Here is an 18825-nt window from a genome sequence, read left to right as displayed (position 1 = left end):
TTTTAAGATAATATTTTTTATCCATTTTTATAGTTATTTAATTTCTTGTACAACAATTTTTCAAACTTCACCGCAAAATGCCCAACGAGTTCTCGTTGTGCAAACACGAGTCAAATTACTTTACAGATGGCATTACATTGATTTTTGCCTTCTCGCGTCGAGTTATAAATACAGAGAAATCTCAATGAGAGCTCATTTCTATAAGATTTATTGTAGTGCTATATTCGTAGCTGTACCTGTTATTCTATATTATATACTGTCCTAAATTTTAAACACACAGCACAACAATGGCTGAAATCACAATGACAAGAAGAGAGGAGCAATTTGCATCTTAATAAATCTTTTCTTCTTTATACGTAGCACAGCGATGTCACGTCGGAGGATATGTACCAGTGGATCACTAGGTGGGGCACAGAACTGAAACATAATTATGTTAAAAATCTTCAACATCTCTTACAGAAAGTAGGTACGTTGCCAGACCTTATACACCAACAATGAACATTCATAGAGGCTATATTCATAAATATTTACAAAAGTAAGCTAATATTTTACCCGCAATTGCTTATTACTGATAACTTGATATGATAATATCCCCTTCCCACCCCTCCCCTCCCCTCTCACGACCCACCCCGCCCTACCTACTTCTGCTCCTACTCCTACTACGACGACTACTCCTATTCCTACTCCGACTACTCCTACTCCTAATCCCACTCCAACTCCTACTATTCCTACTTCTACTCATACTCCTACTCCGAGTCCCATTCCTACCACTACTCCTACTTCTACTCCTATTTCTATATCTTCCCCTGATCCTACTCCTGATGCTGATTCTACTTCATCAAATATTGTAAAAATGTTAAACTCACCCAGCACGAATCCTCGTCCTCCACCTCGTCCAGCTCGACCACCGCCAACCACCTCGGGTTATACCTGGAATAGTAATAAATATTCTCAGTATAGGAACACATTAAAAATATTGTGTAAGGATCAATATAATTAATTAATTAATTAATAATATAATAAATTTTATTAGCGCATTTATATCTACCGAATTTGTGCTTGCGCGGAAAATGAATTTAAATAATTTAATGTAAACATGACAAGTTTGAAATATTTCAGATGAAATATAATTACGATTGCCATCAAATATTATAAAAGTGTTTTATTCACCGAGCACAAATCCTCAGCCACCTTCATCTCCTTGTCTCCCTCGTCCTCCTCCTCGTCGACTTCCGACCACCACCAACCACCGCCAACCACCTCGGGTTATACCTGGAATAGTAATAAATATTCTCAGACTAAGAACACATCAAAAATATTATGTAAGGATTATTATAATTAATTATTTAATCAATATGTAATAAATTTCATTAGCGCGTTTAAAGCTACTGAATATGTGCTTGCGTGAAAAATGAATTGAATCAATTTATTGTAAATGTGACAAGTTTGAGATATTTTGGCGGGGTGTGTGGAGGGGCGGAGGGGAGGGGGAGGGGACCCCACCCCTTTTTATTCATTTTTTTTTTCCGATGGGAAAATGCCTTATGCACACCCTGTGTTTCACGCAAGAAACACAGGGGTAGTGTGGGACCCGCCCCCACTAAAAGCCCACCGTCCACCCTGGTACGGGATGAGAGACTCTCCGGAACCACCGAAGTATAACTACCGCCCCCCCACCCCTCACCACCCCGCATCATTCCACCCTGATCTAATTCCTACTTCTTCTACTCCTACTTTTACATCTATCTCTACGTCTACTCCTACTCCTTCTTCTACTCCTACTTCTACTCCTATTCCTACACCTTCCGCTGATCCTACTCTTACTCCTGATCCTACTTCTGATCCTACTCCTACTTTTACTCCTACTCACACTTCTGATACTATCCCTGATCCTACTTCTACTCCTTCTTCTGATTCTACTTCTATTCCTACTTTTGACCCTACTACTGATCCTGATCCTACTTCATCAAATATTATAAATATGTTAAACTCACCGAGCACAGTTCCTCGTCCTCCTCGTCCACCTTGTTCTCCTCGTCTTCCTGGTCCTTCTCCTCGTCCAGCTCAACCACCGCCAACCACCCCCGACGACCACTGCTAACCACCTCGGGTTATAACTGGAATAGTAATAAATATTCTCAGTACACGAATACATCAAGAGTATTATGTAAGGATTAATATAATTAAATAATTAATTAATATGTAATAAATTTCATGAGCTACTTAATATGTGCTTGCGCGAAAAATGAATTGAAATAATTTTTTGTAAACATGACAAGTTGGAAATATTTTAGATGAAATATAATTACAATTGTCATGAAATATTATAAAAGTGTTTTACTCACCGAGCACAAATCCTCGTCCACCTCGTTCTCCTCGCCTTCCTCGTCCTCCTCCTCGTCCACCTCCGACCACGTCCAACGACCACCGATAACCACCTTGGGTTGTACCTTCAATAGTCATAAATATTTTCAGTATAAGAACATATCGAAAATATTGTGTAAGGATTAATATAATTAATTAATTATCAAATAATATAATAAATTTCATTAGCGCATTTATAGCTACTGAATTCGTGCTTGCGCATAAAATGAATCGAAATAATTTTTTGTAAACATGACAACTTGGAAATATTTTCGATGAAATATAATTACAATTGCCATCAAATATTGTAAAAATGTTTTACTCACCGAGCACAAATCCTCGTCCTCCTCGTCCACCTTGTTTTCCTCGTCTTCCTTGTCCTCCGAGAGTCGAGTTTCACCAGGCAGTGGACCAGGAGCGCAGAAACTACGGAGCGATTGTTCTGGAAGTCGAGTTTCACCAGGTAGCGGACCTGGAGCGTAGAAACTACAGGGCGGTTGTCCTGGAAGTCGATTTGCACCAGGAAACGGACCCGGAGCGCAGGATCCAGGAGGTAGAGAACCCGGTACACGAAATCTGCGGAGCGCGATTTTCATACGTCCGCTCTACTGCGCGGTTGTTTCCATACTGAGGAATTCGGCTAGCTGATTACTACAGATCCATGACGTCAAGAGAAAAAAAAATTTGGATGACGTCACCTTCTGAACATCCGACATCCGAACATCCAAACTTTCGTTTCGAACTTCAATACTATGTATGATGATGTATGATGTGATGTATGATGTATGATGTATGATGATATGATATGATGTATAATGATTCTAGTGTTCACATTTCATACAAGAAATACACACTTTATCTGTCCTGCCGATTCCAGACTCAAGCGGCCAGGCCCTTCGATGGTCAGCCGTTGACTGAAGATATATCCTTTACTTAACGGGTCAGCCGACAACGCTGCCGTTCTGCGACAGTTGGATGATGAAAAATTTTGCTCGTATCTTTCAAATGTGTGTTAAAATACACTCGAAGTGTTAAGAAGCTTCGTTCTTTCTCTTCCTATCACCTTTTTAGGTCTTTAAATCACTACGCAGCGTTAAATACTATCTCATATACGAAGCATCCATTTCATCTCGTTCAAAATTAGCGCATCCGTGATGTATTACAGTTACTCTGAATTTTTTTCCATCCGAATACTTTTCGAAAAACAATTTTGCTTCTCTACCCAACGTAGATACTTCACTCTCGATTAGCTAGAACAGCGTTTTGGTTATATGCCTACGAAAATTCAAGATCGAGAGAGCAAATGAAAAGTTGTTGAAATAATTATGAATACTAATGTTATGGAATACATCGAGCGCGCGTCGAATAGAATCCCATTTCGAAGTGAATAATTCTTCTCTTTTCATATAATAGCTAATCTAGTAATATAGGTAAATAGGATGATTGGAGGTGTTCGGAAATGGTAGGACATTTCAAAAGTTAAGGCTGACGCCCACTGCACCGCGGCGCAGTTACCGTGAGATGCGCCCACTATAGTCGCGTGACCACCCGCCGATACTGTTTCTACGAAAAAGAGATATTTATCAATTATCTGATGACCACGATTTGTCTCAGTCGTCATGGGCACACAATAAATAATCATGCATATTTGCCACTACTTCTTGATTACTCATTATGGATAGCTCAGATGAAGAAGTGTTTAACACGAAAAAAAATTACTAACAATTGTCCATCATAAATTCGATAAAAAGGAAAAAAGGATTAAAAATCAACCGACAATGCTCATCTTTCGCCAGAATTTTTGTTTCTACCTAAACTATTTCGGGTGTGGCTCGTTGGAAAATCGTAAATTTTTTTATTTTGAAACACCCTATTATACATATAATATATGTATAGTAAAAATGAAATAAATTTTAGCTCAAAATATACTCTCTCATTTCTTATGCATAAAAATTAATACGCAAAATAAAAAACAGTCTTCATGAAATCAGCATCATACCCGAACAATGAGAAAAAAATAAATTTTTTACATAAAATAATCCGTTGATCATAACTTGTTGTTCTAAAACTCACATTTACTTAAATTTCTTTAAAAATGAAGTAATTACTTACGTAAAATTTATTTAATATCCGTAGGATTTATTTGAGATGTAAAAATGAATGCATTTATTATTCGCAAGAACAGCGGAGAGAATGAAAAGAATCCTTGTAAACCATAACCATTTACATCAAAGTAACGCAGGTTTCCCTATTTTTATACTTGGGATGAATTTCGGCATCGGTCGGGTGTTCACACTAGACGACGGCGATGCGCGGCGATGCGCGGCGCACCGCCGAAATATTCCCAACCTGGAACTCGCGAAAAATTGCCGCGGTCCGCCGCCGTCTAGTGTGAACACCTATATGGATAACTGTATGAGCGAAAATTTCGCCGCCGTCCGCCGCCGTCCGCCGCGGTCTAGTCGGCGTCAGCCTTTACACGGCCCTTTAGGTCCGCTAATCGCCTTTTTCTAATCTAGGCATCTTGTGATTGGAAGAGTGGGGATAAGACAGACGTAAGACAGTCGGATCCGATTGTATAAAAGTATGTTTTTTAATCATCGTCAACCTAATCATGTTACAAAATAAATGGTCATCGGGTTGTGCAAGGTTTCCTAGGCTTGGATACTTTCTCATAATTTAGCTAAAACAAACATTTTTTATTTACATCATTTTTTTTTTTTTTTTTTTTTGCAGTGTGCTATTTAACACGTTGAGCGCCATGTCAGCCATCGGTGGCTGACACTAGACTTTCCGTTTAGGCCGCGTCAGCCATCGGTGGCTGACACTAGACTTATCGGTGGCTGACAGCGGCGCGCGTGGCCTGAACGGGATTGTCTTAGAAATACGCGTGGCGCTCAACGTGTTAATAATATTACAGTGGCGTTATTGTGCTAAACATAAATATAGGCAGAACTTGTAACGCTACAGTCACGCGCAGATTCGTAGAATTAGGTGATGAATTGAGTGGGCGACTGTTAATTCATGTTGGCCACCGCGAAACTTTGCAACAGTCTGCACTGAATTTATGAAGGAATGAAGTGCACGACGTGCAGAATTGGCGAAGGAAGTTAAAAATTCCTCTCGAGCGTTGATAGCTTCGTGGATGTATCTTTATGCGTAGCTATGTATTTTGTTTACGAGTGACGAATGGAAGCCACAATAAACGTGACTCGCGCGGTTTTGGCGTGCACCGAAACACGACTGAGCGATGGAATCGAATGAAATTGAACTATGACTAACGAAACGAAACTGCGATAACGTCGCTACATGTTTGTCTGCTTGCACAAAGGCGAAGTGACGAGGAAGAAAATAGAATAAGGGAGATGTGCGAATAATTATGAATAATATATTATCATTTAAATACTGGTATTCGTTTGACGTTTATATAATGTGCATACTATATAGGTAATGATTTACAAATAAAAATCTGTACTTCAAGAAAATTATTATTAATACGAAGATTTACTTTATACAAAACGACTTAAAAACATTTTTTATTTTTTGTTTTTGGTTTTAGTCCGAAGGCACCACGTATCCATTTATAAAAAATTATGCGTTACGTATATTTAACAATAATATTATCTGTGATTCTAAAACAAATATCACAAGTCTCTGTATAATCTCTGCAGTCATACAGATCTGTATACTATACGTATATATGGGGTTCCAAGTTTGAAAAACACCGCGATATTTCGAAAAGAAAAATGAATTTATACTTTACCAATCGGAAAGGATATAACAAATTGAAAAAATTCTGTCTTCCGGTTTCTATAATACTTTTGCAGCAACGTATAATTTTGAATTATATTGTATTCAAGTTTAGCTAAATTATACGTGGGGACTTGGGGAATTGATTAATTTCTTATACAACCCATTACTAACAATGCCTGTATATACAATAATAATTAATAAGTAACTATCTTTCGATGTCATTTAATTTTGTGGCGTAGATGTTTCATTTATATTATTTCTTTAAATAAATGTTGCGAAAAAATAAAACGCAGTTGTTCAGGGTCAGTCACGGTCAACGTACGCGTCTATACACAAGCAAACCAACTTCGTTGATGATTAAATCGCTGGCTGTTTTCAGAAATTCCTTGTGTTTATGTGTACATAATGTGCATTACAAGTTCCGAACAATTTATCTTACAGTTTTTATATAATATTAATGCAATCGCGTATAATGCATTTACGTATGTTAATAATAATTAGTGCACGGACTCTCAAGTGGACAATCTCGTGATCACAATTGAGCGTATATCGTAAGAATTGCTGAGAAAAATTATAAAAAAGTAGAAAATAAAAAGCGATACGGAAATATCCTTCTTCCTTTACGCATGGATTGAGAAACTTGAATAGCCGTTGATCAGCAAACATTTGAATTGATTAGTAAGTTACCCGTGGAGTAGTTACTGACATATTGAAAGTCAAAAAAAAAATTAAAAGGAATAAAAATTACTTACAGAATTTCGAACTTTCAAATTTCTTGCGATACAAAAATACTTGAAATACATCGTGAACGAAACAGTAGTTGGGACTATGTAGGAAATAATGAATTACTTTTCACCGATCAAGAATTTCATAACAGTGAAAGTTTCGCAACATTTCTAAACTCACAAATAGTCATCGATTTTCTACAATTACAAAACTGTTTGTCCTAGTTTGACAAGGTCGAGACTCTTACAGCGTGCGTTTAACGGTTTTCGTTTCGCTTAACTTTTACTGTATTAATTTACATCAATTGATCCAGAGAGTCGAGCGAATCTCGCGGTCAATATTAGCGAGTGTACGTACATTATTATTGATCAATAAAATTTGTATCGAGATCGTGAATTGCAAAAGTAAAATAGAATAAAATGAACTAAAAAGTAAACCAAGAATGTGTGAAAAATGAAAGATTGATTTCAAGTGGTGCTTATGTATCCGACAAAATTAAAACAGTTTCAGGTTCCTCTTGTTGCTGCGGTTTTAGTTCCTCTGTCGGCGCAAATGGCGTCACTACCTGCATGTTTACAGATATGTACAATGGATACGTCAGCTGTTTGTCAAGGGACATGACTAGTTTCTGAAAAAAAAAAAAAAAATACCGTTCGTCAAAGGCGTTCATTCAACCTCGGTTACTAAGAAATGTTCATTAACTACAAAGCTTACCTCTTCATTTTTGTGAAGCGATAATCGAAGCATACCCGAATTCTGAATGTGTTTCACTTGTCTTTGCTCATCCAACGACACCAAGGACACCCTGAAACAAACGCGTCATTTGCATTAATTACTAATTCGTACAGAAAGATATTGTTCTTCGAACTGTGTATGGCGAATTGTGACAGATTTATACATGTAGGGTAATTTATCGCTCAAGTACTCACTTAACAATGACATTGTGTTTTGCGTGATTGGACTGTATATGCTCCGTTTCAATTCTATGATTTCGCTTCAGCCTAAGCGTGGTAGTGTCTAAAGAAGCGACGAGATCTAATCCAAAATGGAACGCTGTCCATCGCCAGATGTGTTCTCCTCCTTTTTCAACACACCTACCGCACCTGAAGCATTCGCGTGAAAATTCCTCCTCACTCATCTGCCTTGGTCTGAAATGAAAATAAATTCTTTCCGATACATGTTACATACATTTATAGTTGGTTGAACGGATTTTCCAAGAGTCACTATTCATTTACAAGTGCGGTTACATAAATACCTAAAGACATTGGGTTCTGTTGAAAACAAGGAAGAAATGGTGGGAACGTTGTCCAGGAATCTAAGGGGAGGATTTTCCTATTAATTCGTAGACCGTTTTTGGGGGTATTATTAAACTTGTGTAAAACGTGTCTTTTATGTTTCACTCTATTGGCAATAATCTGATGAATAACGTGCACGCCACGACTACAGCTCTAAATGTTCAACATTCACATTTTCCGAATGTATGCAATTTTTGTACAGAGGAGCTAATCAACCCTTTATGGGATCTCAACCATATACTCACCAACTCCATTTTCAGTCAACTCCGTTCGTAACGCGGTGGGCTGGTGACTTCTTGTAGTCAAAATTCCTTTAAAATGGAGTCGGTGAATGAATGGGTCTGCTTTAACAAATAATAATACCAAAATTGAAGTCCTGAATATCAATCTTGTTCGTTTAGAACAAGCTCCACATCAAAATGTGTACTACTCATGTATCGTCTTTGTCACGGTAGACACGGCAAAAAATTCGGTCGATTGAGAATGAATGAATTTCTCTCCTCACTACGTTAAACAGAAATCGGCAACGAACGTGCTGAATTATAGGAGAGGGAAAGGGTTCTGTTCTACTCGATGCTCACCCACAGTCTTTGTTAGAGTCAATTCTCAACAAGTGATGCCACTGCTCCTTATAAGCCGTGTTTAACCATTCGGGGGGGATCAGATTATCTCCATATAATATTTTCACGTCTTGATGATGAAGCAGTAAATGTTTCATCCTCAATGATTTAAAAGGCGCAGCGTAGGCTCGGCCCTCTTCTGTGATTAGAAATGGTTCGGACCAAGTGTGATTCTTGTAAAATTCTTCTATCTGTACGACTTCTTCTTTTTTTTGTAAGTGGACGAACAACCTGTGGATATTAAAAAAATAATTGTACAAGATTTACTTGGAAAGAGCTCCTTGTACTTTTATTTTGCAGTGTGTGAAAGTATCTACCTCAACTTTTATCACCTCCTAGCAGCAGTATTAATTAGTGCAAAGTCCTAATCCTAAAGTCTCAATCACACTATCACTTACCATATTCTCAACATCATGTAGATGCAGAATTCGGTCTGCATGACAACCAAATCTGGACTAATGATTAGCTCTACCATTAGATCGGGTGTGATTTCATTCAAAAACTCAGGATGTAACCAGCCATATCCCAGTAAATTAACTTCGAGCCATCGTTTAGCAGCCCTCTTAACAGCTGGCACGCCATAGCAAGCAGCCGCATTATGATAAGCTACCACAGTTTTTATGTTTGTGGTTTCCACCATTATTTCTGTACATTGGTCGATTAAACTTTGTAGCTGGAATAATGTTGCTGTTGCCAGAATTGAAATAACATCTCTAGGCTCCAAACTTAACTCATCGAGGTAAAGAGAGCCTAGCACAGTTCCCAGAGCTGAAAACAAGGTGAAAATATCTATAGAGTTAGTGATTCGATCGAGGATTAGTTCAGCATTCATTGATAACAGAAATTGAGATTTGAAATTCAAACATATTTACAAGTTAGAAGAACTACGTGGTTGAAGTGCATAACGTTAACATAACGAAATATTAAAGAAAAAATAACCGCCTCGCAATTTTAGAATGATTCTGAAGAAATTGGGTTTTTAAAATATCAGCATGTTCTACTTTGTCAGGGTTTACTAAATTTCAGACAATTTTGAAGTTGTAAAAAATAATATTTCTAAACATGCATCGCTATGCTGACGTTACTACTTTTAACCTCATAAAAAATGAGCCTTAATCACTCACAGTCTAAAGTGATATTGGGATCGGTTATTTCCACGCTTATCACCTTTTCATTAGCTTCTCTCCAAGAGCCAGAGAACATGCTAGCAAAGTATGGACTCTGGAAATAGAACGAAGGAAAAATGATTACTTAAGATAGACTGATTACGACAACAGACTTCCAACAGGCAAACAAAGAGCTAACACCATTAGATAACTGCCAATGGAATCGAGATCTCATGCGGTCGGGTTTGATAATTTTTCAAACAAAATAAATTAGGATCAATACCTGTGTTATGTACACTTTGTGCAGTCTCCATGCCTTGCCTAGCATCAGAACAGTAACGTCGCTGCCTTTTTCTTCTTGGAACAATGTTTTGTATATGTACTGAGCAGTCGTCAGTAATTTTCTTCTGCAACAAGAGAACTGGATATAGATAAAGTGGTGTGAGAATGGTAGGGGAAAGTGCCAAATCTTGACGTAGGATTTTAGACTCAGCTGACAATGTCAAATAACTCTTACTTTTTAGGAGTCTGAAGTGTCCTGTCGATGAATTCCGAATCGGGATCGAATTCGTCCTCTTCGATGCATTTCCGTTTACGAGTACGATAAACCGAATTAACTGCAATATTTGACACTGACGCTATTCTGCTCGCGTAAACGCCCATAGTTAGCGTAGATTCGCAGCAGACTGGTTAATTCTGTAGAGGGTTTCCGTTCGTTTTTATATTTTTTCGATAAAATTTTGACAATTTTAGAGCTCGTTTAATCGAGACTATTACCACGCGGAAATGCCTGTGACAAAGCTACGCTACAAAATGTAAACATTTTGCGCGCTGTGCTTACACTACTGACCCCTGCTGCTGGCCCTACACATGTACACAAACACTGGCAGCTGTTTTTGGCTATATACAGGTATGAAGTCATTCGAGAAAGCAAGCTGATCATAAAACTTGCGCAATCTTGCGGAGCTGTTGGTGGCTAAAAAGTCAAACCACAGATGACTTACGGGAGACTCGGTAAGGCAACCCAACAATACAAATTTCAAATGGTTTGAAGTCGGCCGGCGGTAGCGCTGCGGGCTGATTCTGCATTACCAATGTAATCGATAAATCGATATCAAAATGATAAATTAGTTAGTCGGGAACAGTCGGGAATCCATGTCCTGTGTATACGCAGAGAGAAACCTGCGTTTCTCTCTGGTATACGTACATACGTCATACTTCCGTAAAATTAAGTTAAATACGGGATTGGCAATTCCGTGCGAGCTGCTAGGACCCAATCTGAAAACGATCTGCAAACGTTGACTGAATATAAACAATTAAAAATAGGGCCCAGGAGAGACAACAGGGAAAACAACACAAGATCACCCTCGAGTAGTTCTTGGAATGGCCGCAGCTTCGAGGTAGCGCTTGTGTCTCAGCGGCGGCCATATTGCGTCGTGCAGTGCCGAACTTGTGTCGAACGCCTGCGAGATTGGTAAGTCAAGACGAGTATCGCGCGGGTCGCGGCTGTTTTCCTGTGCGGAGAGGATGACTCGGTTATTATTATTTATCATTTCTTTATTTATTCGACTCATTGGTCGTTCGTAAAAAGGTTCTGAACACCGATATTACGATAAACGGATCATGGGGAGGTCGCAGCCTTCGTAATAGAACGATAAACAAACCACTCGCGATTCGTAGCATAATCAGTGTAAGTGTCGCACGATTTTGTTTATCCTACGTGTACATGTCGAAGTGTGGTAAACAAACGACACTAGGAGGAATGTTCCGGTTATAGCTTCCCATTTGTGTGAAATTTGCCATCTAATTGTAAGCCGCGCATTACGACATGACATTATGTAGACATATAAGATGTTATACCCGGCTTCTCATCGGATGTTTCGAAGCTTGTGTCGGACGCGAATTGGTAACATCATTACGAATAACATTTTGACCGACGACGATGTGAATATAAAAACTATCGACAAGCAATGTTCGAGCAGGCTATGCAGGCTCATAATTTACCGTTTCGGTGTCAGATCATGACCGTGGGCATCGTGCCTTTGAAGAATAAAAGTCGAGCCGTCGGAAAATCGTTATCGGTAGTTTTGGTAATTTGTTCGAATTAATGATTGTATATAACAGTGTTTCAGTCTTTGAGATAGTTCTCATCTGCAAAAATAAACCATTAAATTGCGTAGCGTGATAGTCAAAATCGTAATGTTATTGTGAAGTGAAGTAATAAAAGTGAGTGCTCTCGGATCGTGTAGCTGTGCCGCAGGGAAGCGAAGTGGGCTAACATCTTGCAGGCGCTGGACGATTGGTAAGTTTTGTTTGCGCAATATGCTGTTAATTTGGACAAGTTTTTCATGTTTTTACTTTCGTTTCAATTGGTTGTTAGCTATGGCGAATTCAGATTATTCAATTACAAACGTAGGCTTATTGTTAGGGAATTGCGAATTAGAAAACAAGTTACTACTTAACCAATAAATAACCGTTTATGTCAATTTTGTCGCCATTTTGTAAATCTTCAATAGTCCCCTTGGCTAAATCATTTCCCTGCATACCTCACAGTAATTTTATAGCATTAAGAAAACAAACTTGTATATCCTCATACAAAAATAGCTTACCATGTGTTATTAGGGAATCCGTTTATATTTTATTTTCATTCCTCTAACAAAATGCGTAAATCTTCGATAGCTGAAATACCTGAATTTTATTTAAGTATTTTTTTACGCTGACGTGACGAAATTTCAACTAATCAGAAATGCTGGTATTGATGCTAGATTTGAAAATCGAACACACTTTGAGCGCGTGGACTTGATACTCAGCGGTTCTGGGGCCTGACGAATGAATCGTATCTCACAATTTGCCCTGCGATTAAAGAACTCTCAAATTTTTATCGACTTATTAATTTGTGCAATTTTCCGTGGAAGTAAATAGGGATAAAAGCATTAGTGATAATCTTTGGATGAATAAATAATAAACAATTGCATTTTTCAAACATTCTCTTTATTATTTTTCGTCGTCATCATCGTCGTGTAGATTATGTGGTATATGCAAATATAATTGTCGATATGTATAATATTCACAAGGCGGGTTTTCTTTCATTTTTTTTATCCGACAAGTATCCATATTGATACTAAAATTCATAAAATAATGATTTGTTTATAATAAAAAGTGAAAAGAACAGCTTTAATATAAGTTCCGTTACAGAAAAAAAGGAATAAAAATTAATAATGATTTCGAGTACTTTCTTCCACTTTCATTTGATTCTTAATCACTATATCGGAACGTTTCTGAAATTGTTTTACAATCTTACAATACACATGTATATGTATATATTTATTATAGAATTATGACAGCCCACACATTTATCGAACTTATGTATGATACACGATGTGTATAATTCTGTATACCAACATCGTTGCTGTTTTTATTATTTCTTTTTACATAGTACACTGCATTACACCTATAGTTATATATAGTTACAATAAAAAATTGAGCTCTACATACATAATGGTCTATCTACAAGTACAGTCTAATATTGGCCTCTGATGAGATTCAACTTTCTTACACTTAGATATTAATACGGATTCAATAATATATACTTACAATCAGCTCCTTAAAATTAATGTTTTGTATCACAGCGTACACTGTACACGCTCTGCTGATCGCTAGCGGAAATAAAAAATGATACAAGTCTGTATTTGATGATATATTAGAGATTAAAAAAAAGAGTACGAGTGATAAAATTACGCAAGTATAATAACTTTGACTAAATATCTGCCTATTTGAATCATCTACATATTCTTACATTGAATTTTTATTCAGAGAAATTGCGATATTATCGCATAAGCACTGGGTTCGTTACGTTTACTTACAATCAGTCGTCTAATCTTTTATCGACAAGTTTTGTGACCATACAATCTTCTATATTAAAACCGCGTCTGCTCGAAATACTCGTGAGGTCATTTTTTTGGGCAAAAAATCAACCATAAATATATAAAATATGTATAACAAAATGCTACAAATTAAATGATTAGGGCACGTGAAAAGGTAGCGTGCAAGCTGCTCAACTGTATAAGATATGTATAAGACAAATTTTCCACGTAACTTGATGTCGGGTGCTTCCATCAAAATTACGTATGTGTTTACATATATATATGGAGCATCCCACGCCAACTCAATCACCATCAGACCCTCACCATTTTTCATTTTGTTCAAAAATTCTTTTGCCATTACCGTAACTTTAAAACAGCACCTTGAATTCTTTCAGATCTTTAGGGGCAAATTTTCTTTTACTTATGTCTTGTAAAAATTAACATGTCTTTGGCCTCATTTAAAATTCCAAAATAATTCTCAAAAATGTTGTGTCAGATATCAAAATTTTCAAACCTAGACCTCCAGAGAAGACCGGCGTTCAGCCGGTTCTACTGTTCGTTCAGCTTTTTGAAGAAAAAAATAAATTGAAAACAAAGAAGTGATTGTCTTTTGTGGAGTGCTGTTTAAACATTTTTATACATAACCCAAGATTTTTAAGAATTTTATCAGATTTTTGGTAGGAGATTATTTCTTCAGGATGAGCAAATTGCAACTAATTAATTAGTTTGGAAATATGTGAAAAAAGTTAAAAAGTATTCAGTGTTATATATTTAAATGTTTGAACAACCACCTGTAGTGAACTGACTTTTTATTCTAATTTTTTTTTTACTATCCTTATTCCGAAAAAAAAACTCTAAATAAATATGAAGGGAATGCCGGCCCACTCTGGGTCTAATCTTTAAAATTTTGATATGTGACACAAGGTTTTCAGGAATTTTTTCAAATTCTTAAATTACGGCCACAGACACGTTGGTTTTCAAAAATCATAAGCAAAACCAATTTACTCAGAACAATCTCAAAAAATTTAAGGCAATATTTCGGAGTTGAGACCATTATATAAAATTTGTTAAACAAAATCAAAAATAGTGAGGATTCGAGGTTGATTGGCGTAGAATGTCCCATATGTATGTGCCATGACGTACGGTGACGAGAGACTGAAAATTCTATCTACTCATCCAGTTCAGTTCGTTTTTCTTCTCTCTGTTTCTCGATCGATCAAAGAATTTTCACGAGCTAAACACAATTTCCTTTATTGAATCATTTGAAGATACCGATTCTCCTCTAGAAGAGAACTCAGGGACGACGTCATGTCGTTTACGATCATATTAGCGCTCGCTGGCAGAGGTTGGGGGAGCGAAAGGGGGTGAGTTGAGCTAGAAACCCCCGTCTCATGGACCTGAGCCTGCGCATTACCCGACCAGTTTCTGCACTGCTCAACATACTCGAGGGTTCGTCTGTACGAGTCCTGCCTCATCCCCTGGGGCGGTTTCACGGGCGAACCCTGCTGGGACTGGCTTATATCCCGGCACTGAATTTCCGGCATGTTCGCATCGTGGCTGTGAAAGCACGTTTCCGTCGTGTAGCCCCATTGGCAACCGCAAGTGAAATGGCTTGGCGACATCTGCGGTTGACAACCGTGGTGCATCGAACACGACTGCGGACCACAGCCGAGGTTCGTCTGGCCCTGAACCGTCGCAGCACTCTGCTGACTACAACCGCCACCGGTCATCTGTCCGCAGACATTAGCACCAGGTTGTGTTTGCTGATTTTGTTGGCTTACCCCAGCTCCGCGTACCTTTTGGGCTCCCATGCCGGCCTGAGGACAGTGCCCGGGAGGCATTTGTTGGCATTGGTTCACAGGGTTTCGTACCGTCGGATTAGCCACATTCGGAAGATGATGATGATGGTGATGGTGGTGCGGAGATTCGTTGGTTTGCTGAACGCCTTGTCGATGCCCTGTTTGACCTTGGTGAGCTATTTGGCTGCACCGATTGTTGGAATGATTGTTATTCGTGTTGTTCTTAACCGTTGTTGCCGATTGGTTCGAGGCTGGCGATAGTAGCGGGCAGTTTGACGTCGATCCGTTTCGAGGCTGACCTGCACACTGCTGTGGAATTTGACCGTGACTCTGCAGGGATTGCGTTTGGGGATGAATGGCACAGGTTTCGTCGGGACGATGCAACTGCGCGCAGTTGACGTTTCGACATCCGTAAGCACCTGTTCCGGTTCCAGTTATTCCTCCTCCACTTCCACCGGCGTAAAATCCTTGGGGTGTCGTTGGGTGACCCTGAAGACTGCAATGCCTCGTCATCTGCGCCGAATTTTGTTGTACGTTTTGAGGTACGTGTTGAGGCGCGAGCGCTCCGGCGGCTGGTGAAGTCATTGGTTGGTCACTCGCATGGCTAGGGGCGTAGTGAGAGCCCGGCGACATTACTTGACCTCCGGCTGGACTTGCTATTTGCGAACCGCATTGCGATTGAGAACCGTAGCCCGGTGGAGGCTGGGATTGCAACTGGTTCTGCGGCGGGCAGTAACCACCTAACGAAGCTTGACTCACTCTCGAACTACCGCACTGCGGGTGCAGGTTCGACGATGGTGACATATTTTGGTAGTTTGGACAGTTTTGTCTACCGTTTCCTTGGTTGTAACAATTCAACTGGTGCTGTTGGTTGTTATAAGTGCAGGGGATCTGCTGGCGTTGATAGTGCGACGGGTTTGTGCATATTGGCGATTGGCAGATCGGTAGAGGACTCCCTCTGTAGCTTACTTGGTTGCCTCCTGCTTGTACCTGCGATTTAAAAAGGGTGGGATCATATAAATCTATTCCTCATGTGGCCTTACGATGATATTGTTTACACTGTGATTAGCGAAATATATAAATAGATATAGATTCTGGAATACAAATAAATCTAGGGCTTACCTGATTGAGGTACTGCATCATTTCGTCTGGTATGACCAGTTTGTTTTCCACCATTTCACCCTCCCCGACTTCGTCGAGAATGACTTCCTGGTTTGGATGGAGTTCCGGAAGCTGGGCTGACCTTGGTCTCGGTGGCATGAGAGGAGACGTTCTTTGACCTTGATGAGTACGAGCTGGTTCCGACATTCTTCGGTCACCAGCTGGCTGTGGACAGTGCCCGTGAGGCATCCAGTCCCCCGGGATTCCTTGTGGTCCCTGAAGACGAACAATTTATTTTTATACCTATGCTCAATACACATTTGAATTTTCTCAATTAATTTAAATTACCTGAAGAGACATGTTCTGCGTCTGATCGACCAAATTGTTTGTCGAGTACTGGCCCTGAAGATGAGGTGGTCCGTTGAGTCGACCGGAAGTTGTACTAAGCTGACTACTTCTCCGAGAATTCCCCGGGCTTATTGGATCGTAGAAGCTTCCACCAGCTCCACCACTACCACCTCCCCCAATTCCGCTGCCACCCCCACCACCGTTTCCACTCCCGCTTCCAGGTCCATTCGAACCGATACCGAGTCCCAAGCCCATGCCGAGACCAAGTCTCACGGCACTGACGCCACTTGCTTGGCTGCTTCTCCGGCTCCCAAAGTCAGCCGAGCGCATGCTTCCGTAGTAGGTACTAACCGTACTGTTGCTGTCGCGTCTAGGTTCGCTAAGGGGTTGCAGTCTTAGTTGAAGGTCGGTGAAGGTCGTTTGTCTCGCTCCACTCTCCATTTTCAGGTCCGTTATCCGCCTGTTAAGCTCTCCGATGTTACCCTGGGGTCCAGGCCCTCCACCGCCTCCAATACCACCACCGCCACCCCCGCCTATTCCTCCACCTCCAACTCCACCTCCGCCAACACTGCCGATACAACCACCGCCGACACCTCCGCCGCTTCCGATTCCTCCGGCTCCTCGTCCTAACCTCATGCCCGTCACCCCGACCGATAATGGTGGCATTGCTTTCGCGCTTAGTCGGCCCTTTATACGACTCCTCGAGGGCGGGGGTGCCTGTTGAGACTCCATTCCGCCGACCTGGGAGATTATTTTTTTTTAATACAACTGATGATTCATAGATTTGTAGTTTTGTACCGCGAGTTATAGATACTCGAAATCTTACACTTACCATGGCACGGAGCGCGACCGGAAGATCGGCGATGTCGAGGTCATCCGGTTCCTCATTCCACGGTTCGTCCACCCCAATCGCAGTCACGCCGTCTCCGCTGCCGCCTCCCATTCCAAGATCATCCGTGCATCCGCCGATCAGTGGACTTCCCTGTTGCATCATACCAGGCGGACTGTTCGCCTCGCTTTCTGACTTCACACTTGGACTCGACAAACTCGGGGTCTTTGGATGTCGATCTTCGCTGCGACTAGGACTGTGTCCACCTGCACCAGCCTCGTCACTTCCGCCACCGTCGCCGCCCTTGTGCTTCTTGTTCGCGTAGAATTCTGCACCGTGAACAGTTTTCACATGCTTCCGAAGAGACGACGGATCTGTATACCTCTTTGTACAGCCTTGAGCTTTGCAAACGTACGGTTTCTGAGAATGATGGAAAAATTCATCTCGTCAATTATCAGGATTCGAATCACAACTCTTGCTACTTACTTATTAGTAAAATTCCTCTTCGATTGCATGGCATAAAGCGGAAAGAGCGTGTTAGTTCGAGTTTATAAGTGAACCTAAATTGTACTAAAGTACCTATGTGCAAAAAATTGGGACCGTTTAGTGCAGAGCTAGAAGTTTGATGATGTCTTACCTCGTTAGAATGCGTTCGATTTTGGTGTTTGGCTCGGTCGCTGGCGTTGCTGAAGGCCTTGCTGCATCCCGGGTACTCGCAGGTGTAAGGTTTTTCACCCGTGTGAGATCTCAGATGCGTCTTGAGGTTTTCTAGCCTTGAATATGCTTTGAAGCAGCCTTCAAACTGAAATTGAATAAAATGTTCTTCGATTCGTTTATACTTGCCAACTATCAAGAGCGGCGGAATTATGGTCGAAATCGGCAAATATATGACTTGCTTAACTCTCGTGTGTATGTATATCTATGTGCATACAAACGTGCACCTTCGAGACTCTTGATCTTAAATTCAAGTTGCAGTTCGATTCGCGTGATCGCTGTATTCGGCTACGCGACCGACTGACTA

The 18825-nt window shown here is 40.1% G+C and overlaps 3 protein-coding genes and 1 long non-coding RNA gene across 5 annotated transcripts in view; 1 reads left to right on the top strand and 3 right to left on the bottom strand.

Annotated features, from left to right (window-relative positions):
• Positions 1–884: 884 nt before the first annotated feature.
• Positions 885–2848, bottom strand: LOC124300261 (uncharacterized). The gene is made up of 3 exons (XR_006907190.1): positions 2691–2848; positions 1171–1272; positions 885–930 (listed from the first exon to the last, which is right to left on the bottom strand). It is a non-coding gene; the product is annotated as an uncharacterized LOC124300261 (long non-coding RNA).
• A 3001-nt stretch (positions 2849–5849) lies between these two features.
• On the bottom strand, positions 5850–10846 carry LOC124301285 (protein germ cell-less). Of its 2 annotated transcripts, none has more exons than XM_046756157.1 (8): positions 10382–10846; positions 10148–10271; positions 9883–9979; positions 9157–9526; positions 8720–8989; positions 7773–8009; positions 7558–7648; positions 5850–7471 (listed from the first exon to the last, which is right to left on the bottom strand). In XM_046756157.1, the coding sequence occupies exons 1-8, from the start codon at positions 10525–10527 to the stop codon at positions 7322–7324; spliced, it is 1485 nt and encodes a 494-aa protein (XP_046612113.1). In that variant the 5' UTR covers positions 10528–10846; the 3' UTR covers positions 5850–7321. The 2 variants fall into 2 exon arrangements, with proteins under 2 accessions (XP_046612113.1, XP_046612123.1); XM_046756167.1 differs by having other exon boundaries at positions 7773–7991; positions 10382–10844.
• A 489-nt stretch (positions 10847–11335) lies between these two features.
• LOC124310477 (uncharacterized) overlaps positions 11336–18825 on the top strand; it is a 151784-nt gene continuing 144294 nt past the window's right edge. Inside the window, exon 1 of the mRNA XM_046774473.1 lies at positions 11336–12166. The gene's annotated coding sequence lies outside the window, so the exon portion shown is untranslated. The remainder of the gene's footprint in view (positions 12167–18825) is intronic.
• Positions 12856–18825, bottom strand: part of LOC124310475 (transcriptional activator cubitus interruptus-like) — a 58283-nt gene continuing 52313 nt past the window's right edge. Inside the window, exons 8-12 of the mRNA XM_046774470.1 lie at positions 18442–18606; positions 17808–18224; positions 16976–17716; positions 16649–16903; positions 12856–16516 (exon numbers count right to left, since the gene is read on the bottom strand). Of these exons, the coding sequence (XP_046630426.1) occupies positions 14978–16516; positions 16649–16903; positions 16976–17716; positions 17808–18224; positions 18442–18606 (3117 nt within the window). The 3' untranslated portion in view covers positions 12856–14977. The remainder of the gene's footprint in view (positions 16517–16648; positions 16904–16975; positions 17717–17807; positions 18225–18441; positions 18607–18825) is intronic.

The sequence above is a fragment of the Neodiprion virginianus genome, chromosome 1 (assembly GCF_021901495.1).
Source record: "Neodiprion virginianus isolate iyNeoVirg1 chromosome 1, iyNeoVirg1.1, whole genome shotgun sequence".
Lineage (NCBI taxonomy): Eukaryota > Metazoa > Arthropoda > Insecta > Hymenoptera > Diprionidae > Neodiprion > Neodiprion virginianus.
Note: the sequence above shows the minus strand (reverse complement) of the source record. Positions and strands in the feature narration are given on the sequence as shown.